At 49.5% G+C, this 25,045-nt stretch overlaps 1 protein-coding gene across 1 annotated transcript in view; it reads left to right on the forward strand.

Moving 5' to 3' along the window:
- The window catches only part of FSTL4 (follistatin like 4), a 400,034-nt gene that overhangs the window by 5,153 nt on the left and 369,836 nt on the right, over positions 1 to 25,045 (forward strand). Inside the window, exon 2 of the mRNA XM_036240329.1 lies at positions 2,464 to 2,599. Coding sequence (XP_036096222.1) covers positions 2,474 to 2,599 — 126 coding nt within the window. The 5' untranslated portion in view covers positions 2,464 to 2,473. The remainder of the gene's footprint in view (positions 1 to 2,463; positions 2,600 to 25,045) is intronic.

Raw genomic sequence — 25,045 nt, forward strand, 5'->3', positions numbered from 1 at the left:
TCTGGGCTAGTGGTGGCCGAGCTGAGCTAAACTTTACAAAGAAGCTGCCTAGGAATACTTCAGCAGTTGGCCTGCCTCATGTGTCCTCTGTATTCAAATAAAATCTTCTAGGCCCTTAACACCAACCGGGTGGAACCAGAGACGGTTCCAGGTGCCACAGGGCTCAGCTCCACTTTCCTGGAACACGGAGCAGCTGGTTTAAAGCCAGAGGTCAGGCTGCACCCTCCTAAAAAGCTTGCCAAGATAACAATAGAAATGAATGGATTTTATTTTGATGCCATCCATTAATAATAAAACATAAAACATAATTGGTCTTGGATTACTAGGCAAATTAAAAACTAAATTTTGTGGCTTGAATATTTCATAACTCCAGGAAGCGACATCTGGAAAGTAACTAGAATAACTTTTGATTATCTTGCTGTTTTTAGTTTATTTGGGCTGGAAGGCATGGGCAGGGAGAAAAGGGCTTTTCTATGTGTGCTCAGCCCAGCAGCACTGTTTGAGAGTAGATAAATAGGGAAGAATTAACAACAGAGAGTGGGAAGCAATGTCTCTCTACTTCTAGCTTGGGTTACTGTTGCTGATGTAAAAAAATTTTCCCGAAATTCAGCAACTGCTTTCGGCAGTCTCTGGAATGTGGCTCTGTGTTCAGAAGAGAATAATTTATGGAGAGTAAAGAGTTGCCCTATTTATTTTTAGAAAAACTGGTTGCAGTTAGGGAAAGACATTTTTATTCTCATTTTGCCCTGAATGTGATGTTCCGCTCTTCCCAGCACTGGGGAGCCCAGGCGCCCAGCTAGAGTACTGCATGGGGAGTGCTGAGTTGCATGGCTGCTGGGAACGCTCCAGCCTCTCCAGGGAGCAGCCGAAGCTGCACCATTCCACGCAACTCACGCAACTCCTCCCTCTGCAGAGTGCGGAGCAGGTGCCAACAGGGGCGTGACTGTGACCTTCACATGATAGTTACCGGCTGTCTGGACTGCTGCCCCAGCAGCTGCAGCTTCGCCAACAGATGTCAGAGATGAACAGGCGAAGTCAGATTTCGGAGTGGGAGCCTATGGGCTGTTTTTAATACAAGAAGACACCTTTTCTTATAAGACAGTCATAACTTACAACCTTGCCTTTTCATAGAACAGTGTTACATGTCCACAACTTTTAGTCTGAGTTCTCTTTCCTGGGGCATTTCTATCTCAAGCTGGGGGCATAAAGCACATCAGAGAGGCAACTCTACATGGGTGTGGAAAGCAACCAAAGGAAACCTGGAACATGGCAGGAGTATATTTGCTTGGTGGCCCTGGCATGAACACTAGTGATCATGTGGCACCTCCAGCCCCCCCTTGTTTAGGGTTGGAATTCTCCAAAGCTGTTGGCTTTGGGTACAAACACCCGTGGACTTCTCAAACAAGCTATAATGTCCCTCAAGCATTGAGTCCTTTTTGACTGGGACAACTTCTCTGGACCAGCCCTGAGCCAGATCACAGCGGCTGCTGGCCTCCAGGGAGCTCTGTGTCTTTTCATCTCCCAGCCATGGTCAGGATGCCGCGTGGACCACATGCAGTTAAGCACTAAATTGTGTGGTGCTCACAGAAATCAATAGCCCCTAAAGCCTCCTTGAGTAAGAGTTGTAAATATTGCACTGTGATTTCTGTCTTGCTCTGTTTCTTAGAGATATTGAAATTAAGGTTGGAATATGTTCATAGTAGAAACCTTGAAAAAAAGTGCAGCTGCTGGCACAAAAGGACTACTCTGTGTCCTTGTCCCCTTTAGCACAATGCCCAGCACATGGTAGGAGTGGGATGTTTATTGTCGCTGGTCCTTAGATTTCTGCGTCCAGGTAATTCTATGATTATTTTGAATTTCCCATTTCTTGACTTCTGGGTCTTCAAACAGTTTATCATGTGAGCCTCAGGAAACACCCTAAAAGTTATTGAAATCTCATTATCCATGGGATGCTTGGATTCTGCTGCAACAGTGATTGGTCTTGAAGTGAAAACACTGGACCTTATAATGCCGTTTTGAAGCTCACTATCTTGTGAACTGAGACATCGGCCACAGTGGGTGGCCACAGGTTTACTGAGCACTAATTGCTTTCTGAGGACACTGGGCATATGGTGACCTAACAAAGGGGACCCAGCTTTGTCACCCGAGTTTGTCCTTGGAGAGGGCATTTCAAGTGGGCTTCTACCGAGCAGCTAGCATTTATAGGGCTCTTACTCCGCGCCTACACCGACTCCTTCAAGCCTCACAGCAACCCTATGACGTACACATTATTGACTCCATGGTAGAGATGAGTCAACTAAGCCTCAGAAGTGATGTAACTTCTCCTCTCCACAGTAGAACGGAAAAGTTGCTGCCAGGGTTTAACTCAGGTGTATCTGATCCTGGAGTACAGCTACTAACTACCCCATGACTTGCTTGCATTTTGTAATGCTTAATTCTAAGCCCTTGTCATTTTCTCAACAGACTCAACAAAATGAAGCCAGGACACGTTTGGCTGCATCTCGCACTGCTTGGGGCCTCCCTGCTGGCCGCGCTGGGGCGGACAGACCCGGGAGCCGGCCGAGGCCTGGACGTGGGTGTGGAGGAGTCACAGGCAGAGGTATAGTCACAACAGCTGACTTCACATTTCAAACCGATTGCTTTCCAGTGTTACAGTTTCTGGTTTACCCCTTCACTTCTAGTTTACATCAGTTAGATTGCTGTGTGAGTTTAAATGCTCCCCCTCCTTGGAAGAAGCAGCATGTGTTGATATGGACAGGAGATTTACATCATGCTGTAAGTAATGGTCTAAATCTCTCCAATGCTGAAAACGTATCCCAGAACCCAGCTAGAGTTGCATGGCTCGTCTTCCTCAAAGACCGTCAAGAGAATGGCCTTTCTGTATATTTAATAAAACCCGTAAAACGCAGACTCATTGGTGGAGCCACACCCCTGCGAATTAATGAAGTCTTTTCATTATAAAATATGTTTTGAAAGCAATGAGCTCCTTTTCAGGTCTGCAGATAAAACGAAGCAGGCTGAGAAAGAACTGGCAAGTGGAGGTCCTGAGGGAGGCCGCGGTAATGAACAGATGAGAATGATTAATGGCATGTTAGGTGTATATAAATGCTTCCAAAGTGCTTGGAAAACTTGTTCTCAGATACCTCCCTGGAGAGTCTTGATGTACTGCTAATTGCTTCGTGAACTTGGTCTTAAATAATGAAGAGGATTCATAAACGGCACCTCCCCTGCCCAGGTAGTAGGCCTCGTGGGCAAGGGGGCCAAGGGGCACACAGTTTTTCTCGCAGAGAAGGTTTTGTATGTGCTGAGCTTTAAGAAATGGCTGTCCCCGTTCATTAAGGCCACCTGGGATGTTTATGCTGTGGTAAACACTGCGTTTTCTCTGGGAGCTTCGCAGAGCCTGTGAACTTCCACTGTCCTCCTCGATGCCCCCCGCCCCGGGCGGGCGTATTTCCCGTCCCGCGGAATGAGAGAAAAATTCCCTCAAAAAGTCGACATTACCAGAGTGAGTAACAGTACACAGTGTATGGCTGGATTAATGCATTATTTGATCAAAAGATACAATTTCCCTTTCATTATTACTTAATTGTAATGCAATCTCAAAGCTGCGAGCCTTCATCTTCAGGGAGCTCAGAAGGAATTTACTGCGCACTTTTCCTGCTGAAGTTTGTGCGGCTTCCTTTCGTGGCGAGCAGATGATTAAATAGAAACACTATCTCTCCCATCTAAATCCACGAAGGACGAACTTAATGCTCTTTTGAGAGAGTCTGGAGGCTGACTTGCTGGCAAGCACAGCATTTCCCACGTGGGTACGGCTTAATCATTATTCTCTCATCCATCCCCAGAGAAGTGATCACCCACACCCTGCAGTGTGCTGTGGAGTGTTCACTAGCAAAGCAAACGGGCGAGCACACAGGAATGCTGGCTAAGACTTCCTGCTTTGGGGGCTCACTGGCCCACTGTTTCAAATCACTTCTTTCAAGTAACACAGTCCAACCAATTAAGGTGGGATTTAGTAGGACGTAAATGGAAGGTAAATTAATATCAACCTAGTTACTTTATCTTAGCTGGCAACACCCTAGTACTTGTGAACCAACAAGAAAGAGCAAATGCTGCTCATTCTGAGGAAGTGAGGCTTTTTCTCTGAGCCGTGGTTTTATTCTCCCTCTTCCCCTATAGGATAGAGTCCAGGAGATGCCATTGTCTCTAGGCCCAGGATTTTTTTGTTTTTAATCCTCACCTGAGGATATGCTTTTCTTGAGAGAGAGAGAGAGAGGGAGAGGGAGACATGAGAAATATCAATCTGTTGCCTCCCATACGCACCCCAACCAGGGATTGAACCTGAAACCTAGGTATGTGCCCTGCCTGGGAACTGAACCCACAGCCTTCTGGTGCGCAGGATGACGCTCCAACCCGCTGAGCCACCCAGCCAGGTGCCAGGTCCAGGAAGTGAATTGCTTCCAGGAATGGAATTGACTGACGCTTCTGCGAACTCTCCCTGCTGGCACATCTGAGTCAACCTGATTCTCTTTGCTATAGATTGAGCTTTTGCAAAGGGTTGTAACTTTTACCTGTGAAGACTGCTTACAGCAATGATTAAATGGGATGATGATAACAGGAAGGGCCCAGGACATAGGACGGCCTCTGTAACTGTTCTGATAGAGACAGAACATTTGTAACTGACTAGTCTGCTGACCTTGATCACACTTTATGCGTGGCCCCTCCATGCCCTTCCTTGCCAGGGTCTTCTTGCTCGAGAAGCTGTCTGTCCCTTCTTTCCCCATGCCTGAATCATCCCTTCTTTCGAGGCTCAACTCTGGTGCTCACGTTTTATCCAGAACCTTCTTCGACCACTCCTGGTTACAGTTGATCTCTTTCTCTGAACTCCTAGTCTTTGCTACCTTTTTTTTCCTTACTGATATTTTTATTTTCCATAAAAATGAAGCCTATCTTATTTATCTTTCTCTTCCTCACAGAGTCTAATAATTTTAAGAGCAAAATAGAAGCTCAGTGTATTTCTGAGCCGATTGGTATTTTCTCAGCATTTGGTAGTAGTCATAAAGTCATGGGTGCTTCCCAAATTCCGACCCGACCACCGAGTGTCTCAGTGTGTGACAGAGGGCTCATTTTCAGTGGAGGCAGAATGGTCTCCCCAGCAAACCTGTAAGCACCTTGCTGGACAAACCAGACTTGTATCTTATCCACCCCCAGGACAGTCCTCATGTGTTATAGGTTCTGGGTAATTTTTCCTTTGAATTGTAGCTATTACTACAGCCATAACTCACTGCCCAAACCATGTGAAACTCCTCTGGCTGTTTCCTCAGACAGTCTTATTTTCTGGAAGAATCAAAACCAACAGAGTTTCTTGAGACTCACTACATAAATCTAAAGACTTTTTCAGGAACTAAATGGTAAAATGTTTCTCTGTGTGTTTTCTTCCCGATAGTAGTACTTTACAAAACACTCATTCACGTAAGATTTTTAAAGTACTTGGAAAGCATTAATAAGATTTGATTTGCTTTTAAAGTTATTATGTCAATTACTTGAGTGACCTAAGGGTAAATAAGAATTAAATGACCAATGTAGGTGTGCTCATACATTTTTAAAGCAATTATAGCAAATACGAATATTGTCAAATTATTGCTTTACAAACGAAGACTCCGGTTGAAGTAGCTTCGAGGAGTTTGCCACTTTACAAACATAGACAGGAAGTGATGCAGCTGGGTGGGGTTCCTTTTCAATAAGGGCTGAGTGGCAGACGTGGCCTAGAATACGAATGAAATTCTGAATTCAGAAAATACAGTTTTGAAGATACAACTTACTGAAATTCTGAAATAGTTATATTCTTTCTCTTTCCCCTATGCTCTGGCTAATATAGATAGAGTAGTAAAATCAATATTGGTAGAATTTTATATTGGGGGGGGGGTCTAGGTAAATAAAAAGTGATGTGGTGGCAGCTCCCGGGACCCGCCCCTTCTTGAGGGACAGGTATTTATAGGAGGGTCCCCACTGTGGGCCCTGGATGCTATGTTCCTTCCACTCCCTGGGGCCTGGGATTGGGTGGTGGCCACACACGGCCTTATACATCCTTCATGGTCTTACTGAACCTTCTCAGAATTGCTCTTCCTCAGAGTTCCTAGTCATGCACTAACCAACTCTGAACAGTAAGATTAGGTCCTGTAGAAACTGTTAGCTTACAGACCAGAGAGATGCTTTGAGGTAAGACGTTTCTGATATGTGCAAATTCTCATAGGAATCTTGGAGGGAAAAGTATGTCGGGTGGTATCAGTAACAAGGATGATCCCTGCTTCCTCATCAGCCAAGAAGCCCGGTCCTCCCTGGCTGACTGGCCCTTTCCCCTTTCCCCTGCAACTCTGCGCTCCCAGGCACGCCGGCCCTGTGAAGGCGGCTCCTAACCTTACGTGCTCTGGCTTCTTTCTGCACTGGTTGGACATTCAGGAGGACTTGGGCTGCTACGACTGGGCATTAATTTAAAAAATGCATATTTTTCCTTAGTAAGTGTCATTGTTCTTACATATATGACTGAATTTAAGGCAGTACCCCCCTGCCCTTTCTGCTAACATTCTCCCTCGCCCCCCACTCCTGGCCCTGCTTTTTGATTGACTGCTGGGGAAGAACCGCTGATTTCCCGTGGGCTTTAAGGTCTGCCCGTTGGCACCTCTGCTTACTCTCGCCCCTCACTTTGTGGGCTTGGAGAAAACAAGTTTCCTCCCCCTGTGGACAGACAGGCCCAGGCCGGATGCTGGGCACTTCCTAAGCCTCGCCTGCAGCACAGGCCTGCATACCTCTCTCCAGTGTGGTCCCCGGTCCCCCTTGCTAAATACTCACTGTCGCCAACTCCAGCATTTGACTGGCTTTCAAAGAAACGAGGCTCTGGGCAAAGTGTCTCAGCCAGAGGCGCCAGTGGTCCTTTTGCCAGCGTGGAGCTCTGGGGTTGCTGCCTACACCCTTTATGAGGACCCGGGACCCCTACTGCAAGTGGGGACGAGGGCAGCCTCTCCTCTGGCCTTGAGCACTCGGCCGTGGCTCTCCGCTGTCAGAGGGTGTGAGTTTTAATTTTTCAGGTGACATTCGGAAGGCTGACCTCGCATCTGCAGATGTGTGAATCCATAATTTTCAAGGTGAGAGAAGGTGGCAAATGCTCCAAGTTCGTGGGGGTGTTGGATGAGCAGATTCCCACTTCGAGTTGGTGTGGGCTGTGCCCCCTCAGTGCCTCTGGAGCTTCGTGAGCTTGTGAACAGCCAGGGCCCGCTGAAGTGCAGGTGCTGATGTGATGCGGCGGGTCCGCGGCCCTGGTATTCTGCCTTTCTCATGAGCTCCGGGCAGTGCTGCTACTTCCAGCCCCAGGGCACACTGGGCAGAAAAGTTCTAGAGGTGTCCTTCCCCACAGCCTGTGCACACACCCGAGAAGGAGACCCAGCTGGTGGGTAACCGTGGCCTTTGTTAGCTCTGCCGACATGACGCCGCCGACTCTGGGCAGGAAGAAGAGGGCAGTGCGCAGGCTGCAGTCATGCTGGGTCTGACATGATGTGGGACTGGCCGGGGGCAGAGACGGGTAGGAGAGGGCAAAGGTGAATTTGAGTAGCCTGGGTTTGGGGTCATTACCACCTGTTTTCAAGCAAGCTGGTGGAGAGAGATGGTTAGCTCCCTGCACCCAGCGTTCCTCCTTGGTTGTTTTGTAGGTGATTTAAAGCCTGAGTGTCAGCCACACCCTAAGCTGTCACCCATCACCACCCCCATGCCACTCCTACTGATGTCCTTTCCCAGTCTCTGTCCCCAGAGCCCATCCGGGCTGTTGCGGGGAACACAGCTGCCGGGTTGGTGTTGTTTTGGGCCCTGGTCCTTTGTCCTTGGACAGAGGAATTCCCTGTCTGTGTTTTTCGTGTTGGGTGTCTCACTCCGCCAGCGAGCCTGTTGCCCTGTGCAAGACGACACACTGCCCTGTTAGTACTTTGAGATTGTAGCTGACAGAGTTTTAATTGGCTCTGAGAAGTTCTGTGACCCAGGAAAATGAATATTTATGAGTTCACAGAAAACTATTATTTTTTTCCCCTCTTAATTTAGCATTTACTCCTCTAACTACTTTATTTATGCCCCTGCTGCTAAATAATCTGTGCTCCTTTAGGAGACTGCCCACCCTGTGATCAGGACATCAGGCCATGTGCTGTAATTGGGGCTCTCGTTTCCATTTTGGGGGGAGTTGGCAACATCAGCTCTGCCAGGCCCTGATCATCTGCTTGATTTATCCTCTGTGACTTATGGGTTCTCTCTCTCGCTTCCCATCTAGAGAGAAATAAATGTCATGTTGGTGTCCGACACTCGAACAGGCCTCATGTAAGTGGGCTCCACTCTGCTGTCCTGCCGAGCCAGGGCCTCTGTCCTTCTGCTTCTGCTGCTGTGGTTTCTGCCATGAGGTTCCAGGGCCCTGTTTTGTCTCCAGCCACCTGAGAGGTGGGGGACACTGGTTCCAGGGACACTGGGCATTGGACGAGGTGGGCGCTGTACTCAGCAGGCAACGGCTCGGTGAACGCTGGTGTTGGGTGGGGGCGTGTGTCCCAGTGACCGAGAGGCTGTCTGTCCATTTAGCCTGCCCTCCCTCTTGATTGGTGACCTCACACATTTGCGTTTTGGCCTTAGACATTCCCTGAGTCAGGAAGGCGTGGACCAAGAAAAACCCACTCTCTTTCTTCACGGGGCCCTGGTTCCAAGAGGTTTGGGGTCAGGCCGGGAAGAGGTTGGCCAAGGGACTTATGCATGTGTCACGCCCATGGACACAGTAGTGTGGTGAAGGCTTGGGGTGAGGTGGGGGCTGGGTGGAGGGGGCAAAGGGGAGTGATGGGGGACATCTGTAATACTCAACAATAAAAAGAAGTAAAACTTGAGTGTTCTCATTTAACACTTCATCTCGATGGCGCTGCCTACCGACCCTAGGACCGACAGTTCCTAGGCCATGCTGTGCTCAGATATTTCAAGGACTTCAGTGAAATTCAGAAAATAAAATTAACTTAGTTTCAGTTTAATTTAAAAATGCATTCCTGACAGCACTTCTGGGCTTAGCAGGGAGTAGCGACACAGAACCCAGCCACAGTGGGCAGGGTGGAGGGGCGGGGCTGGGGGGCAGCTGCCGGTCCCCCTGGCGCCCTCCTCTTCTCTGAAGGATGGCATCGTACAACATGTCGTGGAGGATGGTCCCTGAGGCTCTGGGTGGTGTGACCACACAGACGGAGGGCTGAGGGTGGGGGATGGGGGAAGAGAGCTCCGAAGCATGAGGGTCGGTCGGTGCATGAGGAGAACTCCCGGCCAAGGCAGTGCGGTCGGGAGTGACTGGGGCCAGTGTAAGATCCCAGCCACCCACCTGTGCTATGGACTGGCTTTCTCTCTCCATCCAGAGTGAAGCCTGTTAGTCCTTTTACCCACCCCGAGGACTCGAAAGATGGCCCAGTGGGGAGAACCAAGCAGAGATCCTTCTAGCTCTAGCTGCAGCCTGCCAACAGCCTGCTCACTGTAGGATGAGCCCACAGGGCTGAGCTGGGGCTCTGCATCCCAGGACTGGCTTGCACAAAAGTGTTCCGTGGACCTGAGCCACCCCCTTCTCTTCTCTGGACCTTGGTTTCCTCACGTGGAAAGTGAGTGGTGGTCAGGAAGCCAACTCAGACCCTCTTCAGGTTGTCTTCACATCTAAGTTCTTGTTCTGCTGCCTGGACCCCTTCAGAGTGTGTGAAGAGAGCACACATTTCAGATTCAGTTTCACCTCTCTACCTCTCACCTGTGTAGCCAAACAACAGTTGTGCAGCCCGATGGCCTGGCCCACCTTTGTGTAAAGTTGCTTTGTGTGTTCTTCTAGGGAAGGGGTAGCAGTTGAGTTCTCCATCATTTAACTCGGGGCTGGAGCCATACGCGTCTCTCTGGCCACAAATACTCTCCCTCCCGTCTGTCAGCACAGAGCTGGGTTCGAAGAGGGCTCTAGGGCACTGTGTGATGGTGCCACACCCTCCAGCGACCTGTGGTGTCTGGAGAAGGAGGAGGAAGTCCTCGGCATTCGAGCTTTGCTCATCCCTCTCTCCCCACGTGGCTGAGCAGCCTCTGCTCTCCGTGGCTGGGTGGCTGTGGTGGCGCAGCTCCTGGCACAGGCAGCCTGATGCAGCAGCTCTGGGCTCCACGCCGCTCCTAACCGCCTGGTGTGCGCCACACGCCCTCTGCCGCCTCTAGGACGTCTGTTGCTGTGTAAAAGCCCATAGTTGGGTTTTCCTGCTGGGGCTGCATCATTCACTTGACATGCTGTCTGTCTGCACTGGCTCTGAGGAGTCCCCAGTTCTGCCTTCGTCTCAGGGGCCCCTCAAGTCAGAGAGCCCAGTGAGCCCCCTAACCTGCTTCTGCCCTTGCCAGCTGTGTGGCTGAGGGGACCACGTCCTCTCTGTGACCTTCATTAGCAGCGATGCCAGAATTGTCATGAGGACTAGAGGGCACCTGTGATACCTGGCACCCAGTACCTGCTCCTCACACAGCGTGGCTGTCAGCGCTGTGCTTTGTGTCTATAACCTCAGCCCCAGCAAGTACCCATCAAGAAGGCTGTGTCCCTCTCCCTCCCCATGGCCTGGCATGTCAACCTCAGCCATAGCACTTGTCATTCAGTGTTTGGCAGGGTGGCTCCTGGGATGGGAGGGTCCTCTTCTGGTGGAATGGTTAAGTACCCCTGGGTCTGCGCCCCCTGGGTCCCCAGTATCCAGGAGAGCTTGGTACAAAGTAGGATGTTCACATATCTGTCAAGTGAGGGAATGAGTCAGCGATCTTTTATTCATTTTGCATCATGTTGGATAGACAGGTGACTTGAGTTCCAGGACTCCTTACAGAAGAAATCCCAGGAGAGAGCCACCTGACTTTCGTTTCCACGTATAGTAGGATCCTGTCACAGTTTCAAATCTTTCCAACATCCTCAGTGAGCCAGACGAAGCTCAGGAGAGTCCCGTGGGCTGTGCGTGTGGGAGGGAGCAGTTGCCCCTTCCTGAGGGTCTTTGGGGCCTGGCTCTGCGTCTGTGGAGAGGCCAGCATCGCGGCAGCAGGCACACCTGAACCTCACCAACGAAGGGAGCTCAGAACAAAATATAAACTCAACCAGATATAGGATGATCTCTTTGTGCTCAGAATGTTCCGAGTCACAGAAATAGTCTGTGGCTCCAGGGAGGGTGGCCGCCAACTGTCCCTATGAAGGGAAGAAGCAAGAGAGTGATGGGAACAGAAGTTCTCTTTGGAGATGTCATTAAACAGGTGTGAGGCTTCCGATGGCTTTTCCTGGCACTCATCTTAGGACAATGGATTAACAGCTTGTTTAAGCTGTTCTATTATTTAAAGCTTGCTCTCTAGATAAACAACTCTTTTTCTACTTTTCTCTTTCTAGCCTTGCTTTCTAAACAGGCTCCCGAAATTTCCTGTGTCGTAAAGACCTCAGGTTTCTGTGGTCCTGCCGATGCCATGTTTTTGCGTCCATTCCAGGGAAATAGACTTGCATGTGGGCGCTTCCCGACGCCAAGGGAGAGACTGTCCCACGGATGCCCTGATTGGAATGCTTCCAACAATGCCCCAGTTCCTCCTCTTCCTCCGCCACTGTCTTCTGTTTGTGGTTACACATGCTGCTGTGTTCACTTCAGCATTTGGCTGTGAAGAACGGGATTTTCTGCCTCACGCTTGGGTGTTCATCCCCTGGCCATATAGGAAACACACAAGTGTTTCCTCGTGTCCAAAGTCATGGACCTTCTCAGGATATTGTTTATCTTCTTAGTATGGGTTTCTGGGCCCTGGGCTGTCTGGGCCAACAGGAATATCTGGGAGTCTTAAATCTTAGTTATCAACAGGTATCCATTGAGCACCCAACTCTGTGCTTGGTGCTGGGCCAAGTGGGTGAAGAGAAATAGGATTTATGGTTCCATTCTGGGGACTTGAGGACCAGTGGGACATGGAGGTGGGGTGGGGGTCGGGAGGCGGGAGGAGCAGTTGGCTGTAGCTGAAGAGAATCTGAGTTAGCAGAAGGAATTAAACACCTCTGTCGATTGTTGACCTTTTCTAACCTGTGTATAGTGATTCAATTAAGTTCTCAACTTGACTCTAAAGGAAATTCCGTCTATTTATTGACTAATGAAGGAGGAAGCAGCTCCTGCCTGCCCGGGTCCCATTCTTCCAGCCCCGTCCCAGAGCAGGGTGCTGGCCCCACAGGTCAGGCTCACGCTGCACAGTTCCACCGTGAGCTGGGTGTCCGGTCTTATCCACTGGTTGTCCCAGTGGGTGTGGGCATTTTTAGGAATGAAAACACTTCTATGGCCATGATAGCTAGAACAAAATTACCTGTAATTCGTCAAAATGCCTAATTAAATTTAAACCTAACCTTGTTCGAATCAGCTCATCTTGTGATACAAGAAAAAATGGTCATGAGCTGCATTCTGCAGGAGATTCCTGGGCGTGGGCTGGCGTCTCACCACGTGATCACGGAAAGAAAGAGCACACAGAGCTTTAAGAAATCAGCTGTACGCTCACACATGGTGAGCCATGAATACAGTGCTGCACGCATTCGGCCACAGTGTGGGCCCAACCGTGGGTGGTGTGAGTTTAGAGCAGAGAGGTGCTGGGTGGGAGACAGGATTGGGGGGGACCTCTGGGAGGTGCAGGGCCTTGGAGCGGGTGGTGGAGATCTGGGTGGACACAGTATTGAGGAGGAGGAACCCTCCAAGTGTAGGTTGGGCAGGAATAGGACCATACCTTGTGAAAGGTAAAGAGGAGACTGGGGGGCTGGATATCCAGGCTGCTGGCAGAGTGAGCCTCCTGGCATCCTTTGGGGGCCAGGAGCAGAATCACTCCCGACATGCTTGGGAGGAAGGGGTACCCTGGGCCCCAGGGATCTCCTGCAGCTCCTGCAGGCTGCTGGTGGGCTCAGGGCACGGAGCATCGAGCAGCCTGCCCCTCCTCTCCCTTCTTCCCGTCCTCACCATCTTCCACCTCCAGTTCCCTCCCCTCTGGAGACTGGCTTGTCCACGGAGCTGCAAATCCCAGTCTGTGTCCTTCACCCTGCAACATCGGCCCCGTGGCCCTGGCCCTGCCCTCACGCAGACCTCCTGCTCCAGGGCCCTGCACTGCTCAGGCGAGGGCTAGTCCTTGAGAACTTGATTGAAGGAGCGTCTGCCCTGATCCCTTCCATAGGGGACGGTCTCTGTGTGAGGTGACATTCAGGGGCTCTCGCAGAGGGTGTGGCTGCAGGCCTGGGAGGCTCTAGGGAAGGACTGGGAGAGCAGGTTCATGTGGGTGGAGGGGCTGTGGAGACCGAGGAGCCAGCCTCCAGCGGGTCAGCAAGTGCTCAGAACAGCGTGCTCTGAAATGTTTGGAAGCGGCATTTTATGGCGTCCATATTGCTGATCTTCAGAGCTGGGGTCGGGGTAGAAGGGACTGCCTATGTGGTCTCACCCCCCGCATCAGTTTGTTTATTTTTCATTTACAGTTGACATTCAATATTATTTCATATTGGTTTCAGGTATACAGCATAGTGATTAGACAATTATATAATTTACAAAATGATCCCCCAATAATTCTGCTACCCACCTGGCACCATACATCGTTATTACAATATTATTGAATATGTTTCTTATGCTGCACTTTGCATCCTGGGGAACCTATGTGGTCTTTACTCTTTGCTCCTCTTCTCTGCCTGCCCACCTTCCTCTACCTGTCCCACTTGTGGCCTCCCCACACCTGCTCCACACCAACCTGGCCCATCTGTAGCTGAGAAATGTGGAGCCCACCTTGCCCCTCTCTGGGCTTTCCCAGAAGACCCGCTTTAAAGTATGCCTGACCTCCGGGCGCCGTCTCACATCAAGGTCACCACCCTCACCCTCCTTCCCTCCTCTTGCCTGTGCACCTGCCCCCCAGGGCTGTGTTCACACCCTGCCCACCAAAACTGAGCAGGCCTTGGGGTTGGGACGTGGCCCTGTGACTCCAGAGTCACACATCCTGTGGCTGAAGGGAGTTTCTTTATGCAGCTGCTTTGAGGTTTAGCTGGAATTGTTCTTGTGAAGAAAAAAGGGGCTACATGGGAGGTGAGTCATGGGTTTACCAGCTGTCTCTTCTTAGAGAGTCTGACACCCTGTGGAATTCAGTGAGCAACCTCGCACTTGAGCTGTCGTGGGATAATTAGGCCAGTCATCATGGCAGACGGGACGCCATAGGTGCTCCCCCCGCGCGGGGCTGAGCCCTACTCCCAGCCAGGTGCAAAGTCTTGTTGCATTAGGAACGTGGTGTTTGCTACGATGTCTGTTTATGCGTAACCAAGAGTTAGGGGATGGTAGGGAACAGAGGACACCTCAAGGGTGGGGATGACGAGAGGGTGGCCTCTGGAGCTCAGGGCTGGGAGTCTGAATGACACCTCATCTTTCCTAACAGGAATGGAGGAGATTCCTGATGGGAATTGTGGTTTCTGATATGGAATTCTTTGATGATGACAGTAATAAGCAGCTACCATTTTGTCAAAGTTTAGGTAGATTCCTTCATTGACTTCTTTAAGTGATTCTGTGAGGGACTTAAGGTGAGGGTGAGCTGCTGGAGGTCTCCCGCACGTTCAGGGGCGGAGCAGGGGCTGGGGCAGGCCTCCGGGCCGGCCTGCTCGCCTCCTAACCACCATGCTGTGCTTTTACTGTCATATTTTTGAGGCTAAGAAAAGGACATTTGATGACCTTGAGCTTTGAAGGCTAAAGCAGATGCTGTCGTATCAGATAAGGCATCTTCACCTCCCAGAGGGTGGCAGGGCCTGAGGTAGCCTCCTGCTCTTTCTGTGGGGACTGGCAGGCCATGCTCCGGTCCTGCCGCCGGCTCCCCGCGCCGGCTTCCTAATACACACACCTGTCTCCCGTCTTCTTTCACCCCGCAGAGAGGCCTGCAGAGGAGCCACTGATCCTCTGAGAATTCATATTTTTTTGGCTATTTCCTTTCAGTTCTTCAAGGGGGTCTGGTGGGGACTTTGCAGCCAGTCTTGTGTATCCCTGAGCATCTGCCCTCCTGTAGCGCAGGCCCTGGCCAGGCCCCCTGCTGTGCCTGCGTACATGGGAGGGCCGGTGTCTGGGCTCTGGATGGAGACCTACGTGTGGTGGTCTCTGTTTCTGCTTCTAAGGACTGGCCTTGGGGAGTTGCTAAGGCTTGATGGAGTAGCTCCCTTTCGAAAACTAGGCTCTGGAACCTTGACCTTAGGGAGGAGGCAAGATTCCCAGTGTTGGTGACCAGGGTAGTTAGAGACACATGAAGGTTTTGGGAGGGTCAGGACACCCCGTGGGAAAATGTTGGTGTTTGCTGACTCTTCTGCCAGCCCCTGGAAGAGAACAAGATGGTCAGGTTGCAGCCGGAGACGAGCCCAGCATGCCCCTGCGTGGAGGGCTCCGGTGCAGGGCGGCCTGAGGCACAGGCACAGAGCCTGGCCAAGCTGGGCCGTGGGCAGCAGCTCCCTCAGAGGCGTGCCTCCTCATCTAGGTGGGCGAAGACACCGGGAAGTTGTAGCCCATCTATGGCTGCCCCTGGGGGAGAAGGAAGGGCAGCTCTGTGGGCAGGGCAGGGTACACAACGTACCCAGTCTGCAGAAAACCCAGGGGCAGGAATTCCAGCATTTCTGTATGCGAGAGCCAGGGAGCCAGTGGGCAGCCCCAAAGGCTGAGAGAAAGTCCGGGATGACAGCCTGGGGTGCATGTACGAAGAGGTGTGTGGGGACAGCTCTGGCCAGGTGTGGAGGGCTCACGGTTAACACTGTAGCACCGATGGAGCCTTCCCTTCACCCCGTCTCCCCCACTGGCCACAGCAGAACCGTCAGCCCTGCCCCACTGCAGGGGCCCTGAACACTGGCCAGCACCTCTTCCTTTCTGGGCGCTGTGCTCTGTGCTGGTGCAGCGTGATGCCTAACAGTCCCCTAGGTGCAAACTGGTAAGTTCCAGCAGCCACCAAACAGTGGGTGCTCTCTGAACCCCTTCTCTCTCTCTTGTCACAACAATCTCATAGGCACTACCCTGAATCTCACCTTAGAGCTGAGGAAACGGAAGCTCTTGGCAGTGAACACCTGCAGCTGGTGACAGTGCTGGGCCCGGGTCCGGGGTGCACCTGCATGGCTCATGCCCTCGGAGGAGTCCCCCCACCCCATCTATGGAGCGGCTTCTCAGTTCTGGGTGCCGAGCCTGCCCCCCTTCCTGCTGGCACCCAGGGGCTGCTGAGACCGCATGCTAACGCGCACCACTCGCTATAGAGAGGGCAGCCCCTCCTGAGTCACCTCCCTGGCTTCCCCTGTGGGCCTGGTGTCCCTGTGTACAGCTCTGTGTCAGGGCCAACAAGCAGCCCTGCCGGCACCGCAGAAGCCACACTGGCCCTTGGGAGGCTGCCCTGCACCGCAACAGGGGCAGCGCCTGCGGAGGGAGAACCTGGTGCCGGCGCAGAGGTTGTAAGATACTTGGTGTGCTCAGGGTTTCCACACTTGTCCTCACATTGAATCGTCTGGCAGCTTAAAAAAAATACCGATGCCTGTGTCCCAGCCCCAGAGATGGAGATTTAAGTGTTCTGGGCTATGAATTGTTTAAAACATCTCTATTTGGACCTTCGAAACACTGGGTAAACCTAGGGAAGCAACTCAGACGAATCACTCCTTTCCTCACCGCGTCCCTCTCAGGCTCAGGCCGCCGAGGACGAGGCCTCCCGGTGCCCTTGACCCGGCTCGAGCCCGTCCGGAGTGCGGGTGCTGAGGCTGGCGGGCTTCTGAGCCGGAGGGCGCAGGCGGGCCCTTCTCCGCTGGGCAGTGCTGCTGAGGGGTTCCTGCACCCCCTGCGCTTGTTCTCACCACAGTCTCGGGGGCACCGCCCTGAAGCTCGCCCGAATCTCGCCTCACAGCTGAGCAGACTGGAGCTTCCCGGCTGAGAAGTCCGGGGAGGACAGGGACTCACCCGTTGTTACCTGGGCCTCTCAGATGGGCCCGCTGCTAAGTGAACAGCAATCCCGCCATGCCGGCCACTGGGTACCTTTCTTCCTTTTTGGCTGTTATAAAAGAAAATCAAAAAAGAGCCTTATTGTGCCTTGAAGGCTTTTTAATTATATATAACTCACTTAATTTAAACTACTTTAAGTTCCATTTTTAATATAAGCTGTAGAGTGGTACAATGAAAGTGCCTTCTAATTAAAGTGTGTCTGGGATTTATCTCCTGGTACAAACGCAGATGCCCATGGGAGTTCAGGCCAATTATTTATTCAGACAACAATCAGAAATCACCGAGCACCGAGGGGAAGCCTGGTGTGAAGGTTCGTCCGAGGCTGCCCCGGGCTGTGCAGACGGGAGGCGGGGCTGTGGAGCGTCCAGCAGATGGGAGCTGCCGCTGGGAGGTTCCCCGCCTTTCCTGGGCCCTCGCGGCTCCTACCCTCTTCATGCTGCTGCCACGGCTTGGGGGGCACGTGATGCTGGAGGGGCTCACTGGACAGAAGGGGTGACTGAGCAGGGGAGCTCCTGCTCCAACAGGACAGGTCTCTACTCAAACAGCCCCCTGGAGCGGCCCTCCCTGACCACTTAATTTAAAGCAGAGAACCCTTCCCCTCTGTCATTCTGTGCCCTTCCCTGTTCTATCTCTGACCGTGGTGCTTCTTAACATTCCTGTTTTATGAATTTTATTTGCTTGTTTGTTGTCTGTTCCTGCACGTGGGGACAGGGGCTGTGGCTGTCTGGGCACTGTGGTGTCCCCAGGGCAGGAAATACTTGTTGAACGAATGGATACAGGAACAAATGAAGGAATGGATAAGGGAACTGATCAGGAGACCAACCAGGAGCTATGCTGAGAGCCTGGAGGGGGGCGGCACGTCTTGGGGAGAACCGAGGTGGTCACAGAGCAGGATCCGGCCTGACCAAAATGCATCCACAGAGCGAAGCCCACAGAGGCTGGAGATGGTGAGAGGAAGTGAAGAGGAGGCAGAGGATATGCCCTGGGGCCAGAGCCCTGAAGGACAGAGGGGTCACTGACCAAGCTGGAAGATCAGAGGGGAGGAGACCTGTTCTGGGCAAGATGAGAGACTCTGATTGGGAAGCTTGGATGAAAGGGTCGTTACTGCCCCATTTGGGGAAGAGGGTGTGCCTGTCCTAGGTGTCGGCCACTTCCTGAGTTTCAGCTTTGCTGCTCTCAGACCCTGCCCAGCTCTGGCCTGCAGCCCCTTCGGACGCTGGGAGTGCGCATCTTTGTGAGCCCCTCCCCGCTCCTGCCCACCACTCCACCAAAACAAGAATGAAAACAGACGTGAGGAGTATGCTGGAGAGCAGCCTTTCTTCCCTTTTTGTCTTTTTGTTTTCTGGACACAGCTGGCAGAAAGGAAAAAAAAAAGTGGCAGGTTTAAATGTCATGCTAAACAGGTTGATGTTACCACAGTCTTTTGGAAGGTACCTGGAGGGTATGATGAACAATTAATATGTAAACCCGCCCCCTTTCCTCCTCAGGGCCACCTGTCCTCCCCCAAACACCCACAAGATGGTCTTGGTTTTCTTAGGGCAAGTGGTATGCCAGAACAGAGCCAGCGCAGGGGAGGTGCTTGTTTGGCAGACAACTAGTGGGCACAACGCTTCCCAGAATGAGGAAGGCATCATAGGGCCTCCCTGTTCTGGTGGAAATGTTATCTTAAAAATGACAATGGAGCTCTGGCCAATTTTGCTCAGGGGTTAGAGCATCGGCCCCGAGGAACAATGAGTCGTGGGTTCAATTGTGGTCAAGGGCACGTACCTCAGTTGTGGTTCCGTACCCAGCCCTGGTCGGGGTCATGCGGGTGGCAGCCAGTCAATGTGTCTCTCTCACATCTATGTTTATTTCTCCTTCCCTCCATCCCTCCCTCCCTCCCTCCCTCCCTCCTACTCTATCTGAATATAACTGGAAAAATATCCTCAGGTGAGGATTAAAAAAAAAAAGACAATTGTAGGAAGTTAGGCTTCAGTGATAGTTGGTATGTTCCAGGAGCTTTGAGGAGAACCTCACTTGCCCAGTATACTTGCAAGTAAAATAAAAAATTAATCTGATTTTATTCTTGCAATAAACTTGTTTAAGGCCTATAGCATGCCAGGCCCTGTGCTGGGGTAAGAGATGAATGAGCTGCTGCAACAATGACAGTCAGTGTGGCCCTGGCTTGTTTGGTTAAGTAGCTCTGCACAGGAAGTGCTGGGCTTAGCTGGGCCCTGCTCGTGTCGCTGGAGGTGAGCGGAAGGGGGTGCCCCTAGGGTGCCCAGTGAAAGCGCACGCTGCTCATTGTTAGCATGGTCCCAAACACGTGTTTGCTGGTGCTGACGCTGAGATGTGGAATACTTTCCAAATCAAAAAGTTAATTAGTTTTTAATTTGTTGGGTTGTCAGAGAGATAAAACTGGAAAGTGCTCTCTTTCCTTCTTGGCCTCTTAATCTGGCTCTGTGCAGGCGATTATGTTTAACAAGGTGGAGTGATCAATTAGTCGTTGACATTTATTCCATCAAATGTAATTTTAATGTTTACTTGTATTCCTGATTCAGTGGATTTGCCACAGAGAACTGCCTTAAAGTCAGAGTGAATTTTTTTTCCCCTTTATTGATTTTTAGAGAGAGAAGTAGAAACATCCATGTGAAAGAGAGAGAGAGACATCGATTGGCCTCCTCCTGCACGTCCCTCACTGGGGATCGGGCCCACAACCTGGGCATGTGCTCTGACCGGGAATCAAACTGGTGACCTCTTGGTGGTGGGTCGACGCTCAACCACCAAGTCACACGAGCTGGGCAGAGTCAACTTTTTAAAAAAAATTGTAAATGAATAACCTTTAATATAGAGCTTCAAAATTTACCTGGAATTTAAAATCCCTAAATTCTCATATAATATTCTATTTATCCTTTACTTCTAAAAATGAGAAAATTAACACCTAACTGATCTTAGTTTTTTGAAGGCCTCGCAGATATCCTCACACTGTCTTTCCCACCTGGTGTCTTATCACCATTAACCCCCTTTCTCGCACTGGTTCTCAACCTTCCTGATGCCGTGACCCTTTAATGCAGTTTCTTATGTTGTGGTGACCCCCAACCACAAAATTATTTTTGTTGCTACTTTGTAACTGTAATTTTGCTACTGTTATGAACCACCATTGGAAATATGTGTTTTCCGATGGTCTTAGGCGACCCCTGTGAAAGGGTCGTTTGCCCCCCAAAAGGGGTCGTGACCCACAGATTGAGAGCCCCTGCTTTAGAGTAGCACAGCTTTCTCCTGTACTGGCCACCCTCTGCTCCCCTCAGAAAGCACTGGGCAGAATTGCCTGTGGGCCTCTGCCTGTTTCTGACTTGTCCTGGCGGGGCTGTCTGGTCTTCCCATTTTACAGATGGGTCAACCGTGGTGGGAGGTGGCTCTCGGGGCTGCAGCTGGTGGAGCGGTTATGACCAAACTCCGGTTATTCAGACTTCCTGAGGCTGTGAGGGGTTTGTTTCACAGTATCCCTCAGAGACTGTAATAACATTGATGTTCCTCACTTGTGTGTCACAGGGAGGCTATTGGTAGCTAAATAATAGTGATTTTAAAAAAAACAACAGATGAGTTGCACCTCAATCGTAGAGATTTCTAAGATTTTTTTCAAAATCATCTATACATAGTCTCTCCCTTTTGTCTTGATAACCCTCCCTTTAAACTCTCCTGTCCTGTGTAAATACCAGTTTGCTTACACGGATTGGTATATTATTGGATAGGAAATAAAAGGGACACAGATCTTACGGTATCAGCCATGTTTCAGCCCAAAGTTTGGGACAAGGGCACCTCTTTGCCCGTGTTGTCATGCCCAGCCCCACCCCTTCTGTTTTTGGTCCTCTGAGAAAGGCTGCCAGGCCTCACCTGATTGGGCAGGTTGTGGGTGGGGCTGGCCAAAAGGGGGAAGCACCCTGCAGAGCCCAACTTCTTTAGCTACCTGAGCATCTTGGGGTTGAGTACTGACACCTGTGCCCCTCCCACCTTTACCCTGCCTTTCAGCCATTAGGCCCATCAACCCCAGAGGTCTGGGGCTGTTCTCTGCGAGGCAGGAGATGAGCTCCGAGCTCTCGACGGGGTGGCATTTCTCAAGAGCTGGCATGTCCTTGCTGTTGGTATTTTCCTTGAATACTTGCCCAGAAAACCCTGTTGTTAGCTGGATTATTCACTTGGCTCTCAAACTAGCTCTTGAGTGTAAGCATATCCCCTAACCCTTTCTTAATCTGGCTTTGCGGTCCAGACATGTTGTGCTGGGAAATCGAACAATGCGGAGGTTTTCCTTCTGCTTTTAACTGAATGATGCCAGTAGGATAAAGTGAACAAAGTGCTTGGCGCGTGCTCAGTATGTGGAGCCAGTGACGGGATGCAAGCTGCATAAGGCGTTGCTCTGTGCGCTGTACCTTGTCAGTCCCAGTGAAGGTTCTAACAGCAGAATGACGTATTGCTAGCAAAAATGAAACTAGTTAGAGTCAAATTTTTAAAATTTAAATGAATGAATGAAAAATTAGAAGAAAGTTTGTTAAAGAAGCATTAGTGTTAAGAGCATCTCAGATATGGACAACTTAGGATTTAGGTGTCAGAATTTCAGTATCGATCAGTCCTGTTAGCAAAGCTCCCATCTCCACTCTACCAAATGGTGTTCAAATTGCACATATGGGCTTCCTTTTGTAGCTTCTTCCGGCAGGTGGGGCCAGGGGACTCCGAAGAAGGGTTGTCCTCAGCTCCTCTGAGGCTGGATCCGGCCTCACCATCAGGACACTGGCAGGTGCAGAGGGCGGGCAGCTGCCCAACTTGTGCCCTACCTGTGCCAGACTCACCTCTGCTTCGTCTGTGAAGACCTGGCCACGCCCAGCTCCTTGCAGCTACGTTTCCTGGGGTTCTCTTCTCAGTAGTGGTGCTTCCATCCCCCCTTTCCTAACCTACAGGGCCCACACTTTTCCAGAAGCCACCGAATCCCTTCATATTTGGAGTGACAGACTGAGACTTACCCTCCACCAGGGTGGCTGGATCCATGGATGAGGAGGTGTGACCTTGGTCTGTGCCTGGGCTGCACCACCCTCTTCCTGAGCCTCAGGCCCAGCCCCAGATCCAGAGCACAGCCTGGGGGGAGTGAGAAGGAGCCAGGGTGGAATCCGAGGCTCCTCATTGGTGCCTCTTGAGCAGCTCTCAAACTGGTTTTTGGTAGGTGAAAATCTGTAATAGATTTTTGGATTATGAAAAATATTACTCAGCACTCACATTATATCGATTCAAAAATAAAGATTATGCAGTTCAACTGCACAGTAAAATACAGCTTTATGGAATGGTAATTTTTACTTAAGTTCTTCTACATTATAGTGGAAGATAATGGATTCCAGAAGGGTACAATGAGGAATTTAGCTGTTGCATTGTATTGGTTAAATGACATTTAAAATGATTTGGCTGTCAAATTCATGGAAAGGTTCTGAACAGTGAATGAAAAATCTAAAATTAATTCCCTACTTCCAGAAAGTGTGATTTATACCATAATAAAATTAGATTTTTAGTTAAAGGAATTTAGTCATTAACTAATGCCCATGTGCTAACTCTCATTTATAACCATCTTGTTTGACGCTTCCAAGCAAATACTTTGCTCCTGAGGCAGCATCCAGGGCTTTGGTGTTGTCTGTGCCGATGGACTTTGTTCTGTTCAGTTCTGCTGCAGCTTCTGGGGGTTGATTTTCGAATACTGCAAAGACAGGTTTTTATTTAGCCTCAATATTTGACAGAGCCACTGAACTCATTTGCCTCCCCCAGAATGATCTCACCATCTCTCTCCCCTAGTTATCCTCATTAATGACAATAGTGATGACGACAGCCACTGAGTGAGCATGGGACAGGCTTATTGTCACTTCACAGCACCACAGCTCCTCCGCGAGGAGGGCACCTTCATGGCCTTACTTTACAGAGGAACAGACTCAGGCTTCGGACGGTGACAGACTTCACCACAGGGCCAAGGCTGTGCGGCAGCAGTAAGCCAGGATCCAGCCCACACTTCTGATGTGTACTATTGGGTACTTTGTCCTATTTTATTTTGAAATTTTTGATGGAAGCATATCTAATATATAAGAAAAGACACACATCTTAAGTGTACAGTTCAGTGTATCTTGACAAAGTGAACACACCCGTGTAACCACCACCAAGATCATAATTTAGAACATTCACCAGAAACCACCTCTGTGTTCCCTCTGTCATTATCCTCCCCAGAGTGACCACTAATCTATCACCAGAGATTGTTCTTGCTCGTTTCTGAAATGTGTAAAGACAAAAGCCTATAAATTGTATTCTTTTGTGTCTGCCTTCTTTTTCTCAATATTACGTCTGTGAGATTTATCTAAGTTATTGCAGAGTCTGTTCTTCTGTATTGCTGTGAAATTGTCCCTTGCACGGATATGCCAGGCTCTATTTATCCCTTCTCTCGTTGGTGGACATTTGGCGTGTTCCCTGTTCTTGGCTCCTACACGTCATGCTGCAGTCGGCATTCTCACATATGGGGATGTCCTCATGTTGGACGTTTACCTCCCAGAGGAATTGTTGGGTGTGGAAGACAGAAATCACACTCTTTATTTTGGTGGAATTTAAGATAGGGAATTGGTTAAACAAATATTAGAGGATTTAAAAGCCAACAAGGAACCAATGAGATAATTAAGAGCAATAACTGCAGGAAGCAGTTCTCATCTCTGGGGAAGGGGCCCCTGTAAAACAGGCTCCGACCAATGAGGAGAGTCCTGCTGGTGCTGGTTTCTCAAGAGGATAAACCTGACAGTTGCCCACATCCTTGGAAACAGTTGTTATCATCAAGCTTTTCAATGTTATCGTCTCTGTGGTGTATAGTAGTATTCCATTGTAGTTTTAACTTGTGAAGTTTCTATTTGAGTCTTTTGGTGTTTGTATTCATCATATTTGCCAAACTATTTTCCCCATTCTGAATGGGTGTTTTGCATACATTGCAAATAGGTTCCCTTCATGATTTGACTTTTCACTGTCTTAATTGTATCTTTTAATGAACAGAGGTCTTCATTTTAATAAAGTGCAGTATGTCACTCTTTTCCTTTATGGTGCTGTTTTGCACATCCACTTAAGAAACTTTCACCTACTTAAAGGTCATGAAGATATTCTCTTGTGGTATCTTCCAGAAACATTATTGTTTTACCTTTTATATTTAGATCTACAGTCCACCTGGAAATGATTTTTATGTGTGTTGTAAGGTAGGAGGTTGAGTTCATGTTTTTCTGTACGGATATTCAATTGACCCAGCACCATCCTTTTCCCATTGTATTGCATTGACACCTTTGCCATAAACTCAGAAACTGGATATATGTGATTTCTTGCTTGATTTTGAATTCTGTGTTCTCTCTCTCTCTCTCTTCTTTTCTCTTTTCTTTTCTTTTCCTTGTCTTGTCTTGTCTTGTCTTGTCTTGTCTTGTCTTGTCCCTTGATCAGACTTCTTAAGAATCTATCAAGTTTAGTATCTTTTCTAAGAACCAACTTTTTGGCTTTAACATTTTGTGGTATAATTTTTTTTCTCTTACATTTAATTGATTTCTGCTCCTATCATATTTATCCTTCTACTTGTTGTGGGCTTAAATTGTCCTTCTTCTAGTTTTTAGAGATAGATGTTTAGGTAACCAATTTCTAGCCTTTATTTTTTCTAACATGCATTTAAGGCTATACTTTTCCTCTCAGTACAGCTTTAACCACTTCCCACAATTTCTTAGATGCTATAATTCAGTCATCATTCAGTTAAAAATATCTTCTCATTCCCTTTGTGATTTTTCTTTTGGAAATTATGCAATTTACTTTTAGATTCCTACATCAGATATTTGGAAAAATTTTTATAGTCTTCTGTTATTGATTTCTAATTTAATTTCACTACAGTCAGAAAACTATGTATGTTCTTTATATGATTTTAATATTTTGAAGCTTGTTGAAACATCCTGCTGAGTCAGTGTATGGCCCATTGGTTTCAACATTGAATGAATACTTGAAATGACTGTGGAGGATGCAGTTGTTGG

This window comes from Molossus molossus, unplaced genomic scaffold, assembly GCF_014108415.1.
Source record: "Molossus molossus isolate mMolMol1 unplaced genomic scaffold, mMolMol1.p scaffold_m16_p_4, whole genome shotgun sequence".
In the NCBI taxonomy this organism is placed as follows: domain Eukaryota; kingdom Metazoa; phylum Chordata; class Mammalia; order Chiroptera; family Molossidae; genus Molossus; species Molossus molossus.